The 10,068-nt window shown below is 36.9% G+C and overlaps 1 protein-coding gene across 5 annotated transcripts in view; it reads left to right on the top strand.

The window, feature by feature from the left end:
- Positions 1–10,068, top strand: part of SYNRG (synergin gamma) — an 89,715-nt gene that overhangs the window by 23,155 nt on the left and 56,492 nt on the right. For 3 of the 5 annotated variants that reach the window (XM_008066958.2, XM_021717051.1, XM_008066957.2), the window contains exons 4-7: positions 925–1,055; positions 2,185–2,290; positions 2,875–2,986; positions 9,808–9,885. In XM_008066958.2, coding sequence (XP_008065149.1) covers positions 925–1,055; positions 2,185–2,290; positions 2,875–2,986; positions 9,808–9,885 — 427 coding nt within the window. Of the gene's footprint in view, positions 1–924; positions 1,056–2,184; positions 2,291–2,874; positions 2,987–6,820; positions 7,124–8,306; positions 8,541–9,807; positions 9,886–10,068 lie in introns of all 5 variants that reach the window. The other 2 variants (XM_021717050.1, XM_008066961.2) reach the window with 2 other exon arrangements.

Below are 10,068 nucleotides of genomic sequence, written 5' to 3'. Positions count from 1 at the left end.
CAAGGCTGCGGTGGCCAGGAGTGGCCACTGCACTCCAGTCTGGGTGACGGAGTGAGACTCAAAAAAAAAAAAGTTAGCCAGGCATAGTAGCACATGCTTGTAGTTCCAGCTATTTGGAAGAAGGCTGAGGTGAAAGGATCACAGAACCCAGGTCGACCCTGGGGTGACTGTGAGTGTGCCACTGCTCTCTAGCCTGGGTGACAGAGTGAGATTCCAACTAAAAAAAAAGATGATAATAATGATAACAACTAATTTTTACTGAAAGAAAACTTCTGTTCTTCAACCTTCCCTGAAACGTTCCCCTTCTGTCCTTAACTGAACTGTGTTCCTGAACCCTCTTATTTGGAGATAGTTGCTTCTGTTCTACAGTTCCTAAGTAGGAAACATTCTTTCTCGCTTCTTCTAAACGTTTTCTCCTATCTTTAAAAAAATCCAAATACATTTTAATTTCTTGCCATCAGATTTCATCATTTACTTTCCTATCTTGTTCATGTCGTCTAGTGACCCTCAACTTCCTCACTCTTCAACTGGATACTTTAAAACTTTCCTATTTTCCATTCTACCCTTAAACTGCTCTTGATGATGTCAACATCATATGGATGACTCATGTGACACTGGGCCTTCCAGGTCTTTGGCTTCCTCATCACAATCATGTCCAACATACCATTCTAGTTTCCCATTCCATGGTCATACCTTCCTTGATCTATCAGTCATGTTTGCCTCTGGGACAGTGAAAGGAATACAGGGGCTAGATATTAAGGGGAGCTTTCCACTTTTAGTCCATATTCTTTGCATCTTTTATTATAATTGTATTTATATTACTTACTACTAAAAATATTAAGAAAGAATTTATGGAAATTACATTTTTCTTTGTGTAGCCAAAAGGATAAACTATGTTTTTAAAGTGTTTTTCTGTTTCTTTAGGCAGGGATACCAATGGGACCAATGCCAGCAGCTGGAATGCCTTACCTGGGACAAGCACCCTTCCTGGGCATGCGTCCTCCAGGCCCACAGTATACTCCAGACATGCAGAAGCAGTTTGCTGAAGAGCAGCAGTAAGAGACCTCCAGAATTCAAGATTAACAAAGATACATAATATCAGCTACCTTAAGAATTGTCAAATGATTTCTAGTGCAGATTTAAAACTAAAATAGTCAAGTTGCCTTTAAAACTCTTTAAAAGGCCGGGTGAGGTAACTCATGCCTGTAATTCTAGCCCATTGGGAGGCAGGGACGAGAGGATTGCCTGAACCCAGGAGTTCAAGACCAACCTGGGCAACTTGGCGAGACCTTGTCTCTACAATAAATAAAAAAATTAGCTGGGTATGGTGGTGTACGCCTATAGTTCTAGCTACTTGGAAGGCTGAGGAGGAAGGATCGCCTGAGTCCAGAAAGTTGAGGCTGTGGTGGCCGTGTATATGCCACTGCACTCCAGCCTGGGCAACAGAGTGAAACTCCAAATCAAAAATAAACAACAGCGCCGGGCTCGGTGGCTCAGCCTGTAATCCCGCGCCTTTGGGAGGCTGAGGTGAGTGGATTGCCTGAGCCCGCGGGTTCGAGACCCACCTGGGCAACTTGGTGAGACCTCATCTCTACAATAAATCAAAAAAAAAAAATAAACAACAAAAAAAACCTCTTTAAGATACTGTTATTACAAGTTTAGCGCTAAAAGGGACCTTACAAATCTTCTATTTCAACCCTCTTGTTATACATTTAGTGAAAGTAAGGTCCAGAGAAATGAAATGACTTGTCAGTCCAGGTGATACAGTTACCAGCAAAACTGGGACCCAGATGCAGACCTCCTGATTCTCAGATTCTTTCTCCCAGATGACACTGACTTCTCAAGAAAGTTTCATTTTATATGCAGGGCAAAGTGTGTTTTATGTTTGTCTACTTCCCTGTTTTTTGAGATTACATTTGTATGCAAAAGGTTATTTCCTCTCCTTGCAAATTAGGTAAGAAATAAATTCATATACAAAATTCAGGTAAATCATTTTTAGATTCATGTCAAATATTGAGGAATTAAGATAGCAAGGAAACAGGATGTCATAAGAAAATTAGACATATTTAGTAGCAGTTTACTGTTTTAGAAATACCAGATGATATTGCAAACTGTTAAAAATCTGAATGTTATGCAGTTGAGAATCCCAGAAGCTGGTTCTTTATTAGATCGTTTTTCCTTCAGAAAACGATTTGAACAGCAACAAAAACTCTTAGAAGAAGAAAGAAAAAGACGCCAGTTTGAAGAGCAGAAGCAAAAGCTCAGGCTTCTGAGTAGTGTGAAGCCGAAGGTAATACACTCACAACTTCTCCACCCAAAACATACATACCCTATGCATACCTCTTCTCACTCATTCAGTGGATTTTATCACTGAGGCACCACCCCAAGCTGAGGCTGTGATTGACTCCTTTCATTTTAGTTTATCTAAGTCCTAAAAAGAAGAATTTTTCTTTTTCTGTAAAGATCTTTGTTGTTGATAAGAATAAGACATCAGCCATTATCTTCTCAACCCTTTCTTACTACTGACAGTAAGTAGTAAGAAATGTTTGTAATGTTTTTCATGGGGAACATTAATTCTAAATGTAGTGATATTTCATAATTCTTTTAGGACCCTCACAGGATACTTAATATCAAGTCACTCTAGCCTAAAGCATTTATAAACGGGCCTTTTAATATTTTTATATTCTATGGAGTGTTATTTTATGTCTTTGTTTTATACATTTATCAATGTCTCTCTGACTTGCAGAATTCATTTTTAGAAGTATGTGATAAAAATGTTAGAAATAGACTAATTTCTGCTTTTCTTAATTTGGGAGGGTTTAGGACACATTGAGAGATAAGTGAAGAGATCTATGCATACTTTTTGTCTTTTAGACAGGAGAGAAGAGTAGAGATGATGCCTTGGAAGCCATAAAAGGAAATTTAGATGGATTTTCCAGAGATGCTAAAATGCACCCTACTCCAGCATCACACCCTAAAAAATCAGGTAGTTTTTAATTTTAAGAGACATTGAATTTTTATTTTCTCAGGAGGTGATTTATAGTTCTGGTGTGTTTAATTGACCATTGTATATGTGTGAAAAGTCAGTGTGGAACACTTTCTTCAAGCTAAGTGCAGATTTGGATGTTTTAAAATTTATAGTGACTTAAGAACTCTGGAAAACCACTTTGTCTTCTAGTCAAATGTCAGCATGACAACTTCACTTGTAAATCTTCTGTATGTAAATGAGTATGTTAACATTAGTAAAATCTGTTCACTCAGAGCAAACATAATAAGAGTTTTTTGAGCTAGTTCAGATTTTGTTATTCAGTGTGATTAAATTTACAAATTCTTAAAATGTCCCATTTTAAGAAGCATGAGTGTAGTAATGCTCCTCATGAAATTTTAGTTTATTTAATACATTTCTTAGTTTTTATCATAATTTATCATCTGATAAGCAAAAGAGAAATGTGCCTATTTAGAGCCGGGTAAAAGGATTTGTTGTTGCTGTTGTTGTTTTGAACATTTAGCAATTTAAATGAGTCTTTGTATAAGTGTTACCATGTCCTTTTTAAAAATTCAATATTTTTGACATTTTTTGGCCAAGCGTGGTGGTTCACACCTGTAATCCTAACACCTGGGAGGTGAAGTTAGGAGGATTATTTGAGCCCAGGAGTCCAAGACCAACGTGGACAAGATAGTGAGACTCTGTCTCTTAAAAAAAAAAAAAAAAAAAGAATTAACCAGGCATGGTGGTATGCATCTGTAGTCCTAGCTACTTGGGAGGCCAAGGCAGGAAGATCACTTGAGGCCAGGAATTCAAGGCTGCAGGGAGCTAGGATTGTGCCACTCCAGCCTGGATGACGGAAGGAGACCCTGTCGCAAAAAAAAAAAAAAAAAAAAAAATTAAATATTTGTGACATTTTATTATGAGCTAATTTCAAGAATAACATACCATTAATAGGTGAACAGTTTTCATAAGTCATTCAGACAACCAAAAAAGTACTATCTTTTGCTAGAAAAATTACATTGATAAGTTTTACTTTGAATTCTTGTATTGTAGTACCTTGTATAGGTGATATCAAGAGGGAATAACCTAATATTGACACAGTAACTAATTCTTGATTTTTCTGGGACAATTTTTACTCTGGTTAATTTCACTTGTTAGATTATATACCTAGATTCCCATTCCAAAAATTATGTTCCCAAAAGTATATTCCCAAAGTAAAATATACATTCCAAAAGTATATTCCCAAAGTAAAATATACATTAAGATTGAAAAGAGAATGGATATTAGCAATCAAATCAGATTGAGGTCAAAAAGGAAAAACATATCTAACAATGAAAATGATAAACTGAATAAGCCTATTAAATAATATAAGAATAGATATTGGAAGCTAATACTAAAACTAGACCTGGCAGAGAACTTAGAAAAAGGAGAGGAAGGTAGAGAGGAATGGTCATTGTTAGATCAAACACTGTTCTATCCATATGGAATGCCCTCTTGACACTATACCATAGTTTAACAATAAGTATTAACAATGAGGAATGCTCATTGTTAAGTAATAAATTGGTGTTTTGATGTTCATATCTCATGAGCTCAATCAACATGCATGCAATTAACAATTTCTAGTAAATCACTTCATGCTGAGCTAGAAAAAGGTTGTTCTGAAGCAGCCCAAGGAAACTCCAGGGCCTTCCAGTTAGGATCTAAAACCTAGGCCTAAAGTATATGAAGAGAGTTTCTAACCTTTTTTTTTTTGAGTCAGGGTCTTACTCTGTTGCTCAGGCTTAAGTGCAATGGCACGCTCACAAACACTGCAACCTTGCCTGCTGGGCTCAGGCGATCTGTCCGCCTCAGCCTTTCAAGTAACTGGAACCGGCAGGGCTTGGTGGCTCAGCCTGTAATCCCAGCACTTTGGGAGGCCGAGGCGAGTGGATTGCCTGAGCCCGTGGGTTTGAGACCAGCCCAGGCAACTTGGTGAGACCTCATCTGTACAATAAAATAAAAAATTAGCCACATGTGGTAGTGTGCACTTGTAATTCCAGTTACTTGGAAGTCTGAGGCGAAAGGATCGTTGGAGCCCAGCAGGTCAACGTGGGGGTGGCAGTGAGTGTGCCACTGCACTCCAGCCTGGGTGACAGAATGAGACTCCCACTCAAAAAACAACAAAAAGACAAGTAGCTGGTACCATAGGTGTGTGCCACAACACCTGGTAATTTTTTAAAATTTATTTTAGAGATGAGGTCTCACCAAGTTGCCCAGGCTAGTCTCGAACACTTAGACTCAGGCAGTCCTCTCACCTCTGCTTTCCAAAGTGCTGGGGTTACAGGTTTCTATCCCTTTTACCACCAAAGATATCTTTTAATTCCCTCCCATAGACTGTTTATTTCAGACTATTGAATATACAAACTGTTTATCATATAATTTTATGCTTATTAATCATATACGTAGCTGAATAGTTTATGGGCCAAATATATACCACATAGAATTAACACAATCCTAGCCAAATGCAAAAAAAAAAAAAAAAAATTAGTTTAGCCTTTACAGTATATTGCTAGTAAATAGTCAGAGTCCATTTAAAAAATATTCAAAGTAGCCAAGAACCCAAATTGAGAACCTAAAAGCAATAGCCTTTACAGTATATTGCTAGTAAATAGTCAGAGTCCATTTAAAAAATATTCAAAGTAGCCAAGAACCCAAATTGAGAACCTAAATCTGCATTCTTGGTAACCATTGTTGGGAGGCTTGGCATTCAGTATAGCCCTTACCTTCTTTCTTTTTTAAACAAAATTAAGGCAATAACTTTGCATATTCTTTTTATATCTCTCCCAGACTTTATTTCCTTGATCCTAAAGAGATAATAAGCATGCAGTGTCTCCATTTTTCAGGAGAGGCTTTTTTGGTAAAAAAAAAAAAGACTACTCCTTGTGACATTAGACTTTAGTAAATATTAAAGCAATTCAAAGTAGTTAAAAATGTGAAGGACCAGTAAAATAGTATTATTAATGAGTTTCATGTTAAATATAGTCCCTGTCGATAGATTTAAGTGAATCTCACATTTAACAAAAAGTGACAGTGATGCTTTTATCTTTTAGTGCCAAAGATCTTTTAAGCATAGTCTTTAGTCAAGGATTACTTTTTTATATGTTGAGTTGTTTGACTCAGCACTTCATGATATCCCAATTTTGATCCTTTTCACAAGAAGATATCACCTTAATAATATGTTTACTGTTCTTTTGTAATTTTAATTCCTCATATGGTAACTTTAGTGAAATATGATCTATGCAGTATATAGATCAGGCGTGATGTATCAAAAATTAAAATTTGTAGTATTGTATATTATTTCTTACTGAATTTCTTATTAAATACTGAAATTTAATCATCAGAGTATATATCTGTCTAAAATATACTCAGCACCTTATAGATAGGTTTCTTACATCTGGTATATATTGGTTTGGGAGAATATTTTCTAAATAAGCAGATCATTTGCATTTCAAAAATAATCACCACTCTGATATAGTGGTCTCAGTTAAGGGAAAAATTACTATTAACCTAATGAAAGACAGAAATTTTGAGGTTTAAATTTTTCTGTTTTTGAACCAAATGCAAGATAGCGCTAAAATTTCCTTTTAAAAAGACATAAAATTGTGTATAAATAGACATTAAAGTGTTTTGCATACATTTTATAATTCCATTTAACTATTATTACTTGTTATTTCTCGATCAATTCCACTATTCATGTTTCAATATATTCTTTTGGAATTGTACTACGTTTTAATTTCTTTTTCCCTGTTGATTTCATTTCTGCGTGTTTCATTGCCATTTTTCGTTTTGCAGATTGTCCCACATCATCTCATTCTACTAAAACTGTCTCCCCATCACCTGCCTTTCTTGATGAAGAAGAATTCAGTGACTTTATGCAGGGACCTGTTGAAGTCCCCCTATGTGGGCCTTCTCCCATGTCCCAGTCCTTACAGTCCTTCCATCCCACCACCCCACTTGGCCAGTTGCATACCCAGAAGGCTGGGGCACAGCCTATCCCTCCAGGTCAGATTCCAGTGTCTTTTGCCTTACAGGGTGTCCCTGGGCAAATTCCTTATTTTTCTACTGCTTCAGCCTCTCACAATGTACAGAAAGCAGGTAACTCCTAGCATTATTAATGAACATATTCTTAAGATACCCTGGGATAATTTATGTCTGTTATATAAGTAGAATAGTACAGTGATATTAGCAAAGAAGTATGTATATGAATGTACTGTTGAAATTCACCAAAACAAGAGTCTAGATTTTTAAGTTCTAGGGTCTACATATGCCAGAAAGGCGATTTAAAACTTTTGCTCCTAAAGTAGGAGCAATTTAAACTGCCTTAGAACTTTGAAAACACACTGACTTTTTTTTTTTTTCTTTTTGAGTTAGTCTCACTCTGTTGCCCAGGCTGGAGTGCAGTGGCACGCTCATGATCACCACAGCCTAAACCTGCTGGGCTCAGGCAATCCTTCTGCCTCAGCCTTCCAAGTAGCTGGAATTACAGGCATGCGCCATCACACCTGGCTAATTTTTCTTGATTTATTGTAGAGATGAGGTCTCACCAAGTTGCTCAGACAGGTCTCGAACCCGTAGTCTCAGGCAATCCTCTCACCTTGGCCTCCCAAAGTGCTGGGATTATAGGCGTGAACCACCATGCCTGGCCACAAACTGACTTCTTAAGACAGTTACTTCTTAAGACAGTTACTCTTCTGTCTTCACCAATATCATTTTCTTAAGAATAATGAGCAAGGGAAAGCTACTTTAGAGAGTGCTATTTCTGTTCAGTGATAGAACACTTGGAAGCAGAAGCCCAGTTTGTTCATTTACTATCAGTTTGTCCTTGGACAAGTCTTTAATATTTTAGTTTTTATCATCTATGAAATTATGAAGGCAGCTATACACTCTGGCTTAAGACATAGCATAGTGCTGGGAAGGATCGTGGCAGCTGTGTACTTAGTCCAGACTTCCTTCTTTGACAGACATAGAAACAGACCCAGAGATGATGTAACTGGCCAAAGGCCTCTCTGATAGTTAGTCAAAGTCTTAAGTAGTGCTCCTTCCACTGCACTATTCTACCTATCTTACAGACTTCTTGAGAATCACAGTAGAAAATTATGTTTAAGTTCTTTAAAGTATCTAAGGTCTCTCAAATCCTATGTAAATGTGCAGTGATGGAATTATTTCAAAGTTTAAATTCTAAAAGCTTTCCCTTGAGAATATGGGGGTGGAAATGAATGATTGAAAATGTTAGAAATATGTAGTTATATAAAAATAATCCTTCCTACTGTTTGTTTAGGCCCTTCCTTGGAGGAGAAGCTCCTAGTATCTTATGATATAAGTACATCTGGGCAGGAACAAACTAAATTAAATACTTCTGAAGTTGGGCAGAAAGCCCTAGGTCCAGGTTCCAGTAAGAACCATCCCAGTTTAACGGCCAGTAACAGGGGTGCTGTAGAAGGATGTGTAAATGGTACCACCACTGCAGAGGCAGAAAAGACTTCAGACCAAAACCTGTCCATTGAAGAGAGTGGTGAGCTCATGAAACATTCAGCAAAAAATGTGTTTAACCAAATGTTGCTCAAATGCTAACACCCTAAGCATTAATCTTAACATAAATGCTGCTTGAATTTGCGCATTGAAATTTATTTAATACATTCCTTTCTCCAATTAACCCCAAAGATTTTGCTCTGAATTCTTTCAACACTATTCTTCCTTTTTAAAAAATGATTTTGATAACCAGTTTTCTTAATCAGAATCATTTCTGATTTAAAATTTCCTTTCCTTTTATTTTATAAAAGCTTCCTTTTTTTCCCCCTTACACTTTCTGTTCTTTCATAAAGGTTGAAAAGTTAATCTACAACTGAAAAAGTCACCAATAAAAATATAGTTTTGTTTCTCTGAAGTAAATCATATGCACTGCTGCCTAAAAGGTGAATATTCTATAAACTCAACTTGCAGAGATGAATTGGGATGTGAGTAGCTGAAAAAGCAAACATTGGAAGACTATTTTACTGGACAAAAAAATCCCCAAAAGTCCTATATACTTAAGGCAACGGTGTCACATGTAGGTTACAAAGAAATCAAACTTTGCAGAGAAACATTATTAAAAGCTTCACATAAAGCTTGGATAATTATAACTTTTTTACATATGTGGTTTTTAAAACATCTGTCATGTTTTTTCCTTTAAATTCTAATATGTATTAAATGGTACAGGCCTCATATGATTTAGAATATTGGTTTGGTAGATTTTTATTTTTCTTTAATTTACTCTTTAAAACATAGTTATTATTAAAAAAAAAAAAGAGTTATTTAGAACCAAATACTTGGCCAGGCTCCGTGGCTTAGCCTGTAATCCCAGCACTTCGGGAGGCCAAGGCGAGTGGATTGCCTGAACCCACGAGTTTGAGACCAGCCTGGGCAACTTGGCGAGACCTTGTCTCTATAATAAATCCAAAATTAGCTGGTCGTGGTAGCATGCGCCTGCAATTTCGGCTACTTGGAAGGCTGAGACTGAAGGATTGCCAGAGCTCAGTAGGTTGACACCGGGTACATGAGTGTGCCACAGCACTCCAGCCTGGGTGACAGAGTAAGACTCCAACTCAAAACAAGAAAGAAGAAACCAAATACTTCCTTCTGAATCAAGGATGGGGGGAAACCAAACCAGATCTTTTAGTTGTATTGGTGACTTTTTTAAAGTGTCTCCTGCTAGTGCTCCTCTTTATAAAAAACCATGACTCAGTGTGATTTCCTCATCTTCTCAATGGACCATTACATATATTGGTGTTCTTATCTTCTAGGTGTGGGAGTATTTCCCTCACAGGATCCTGTTCAGCCCAGAATGCCTCTTTGGATTTACAATGAGAGTTTGGTTCCAGGTAAAAAAGCTTCTTTGCCCAAGATGTAGTTGTAAATATTTATTGTTGTTACAAAATATACAGAAGGAATTATCACTTTTCTCTTTTTTTTCTTAAAGAGAAATTAAATAGATGTATTTTTTTTTTGAGTCAGAGTCTAGCTGTCACCCAGGCTGGAGTGCAGTGGCATGCTCACAGCCACCA

Source organism: Carlito syrichta, unplaced genomic scaffold, assembly GCF_000164805.1.
Source record: "Carlito syrichta isolate Samal-C Ts95f unplaced genomic scaffold, Tarsius_syrichta-2.0.1 Scaffold309200, whole genome shotgun sequence".
NCBI classification, from domain to species: Eukaryota; Metazoa; Chordata; class Mammalia; order Primates; family Tarsiidae; genus Carlito; species Carlito syrichta.
The sequence above is the reverse complement of the archived record's forward strand: the minus strand, read 5'-3'. Positions and strand labels throughout refer to the sequence as shown.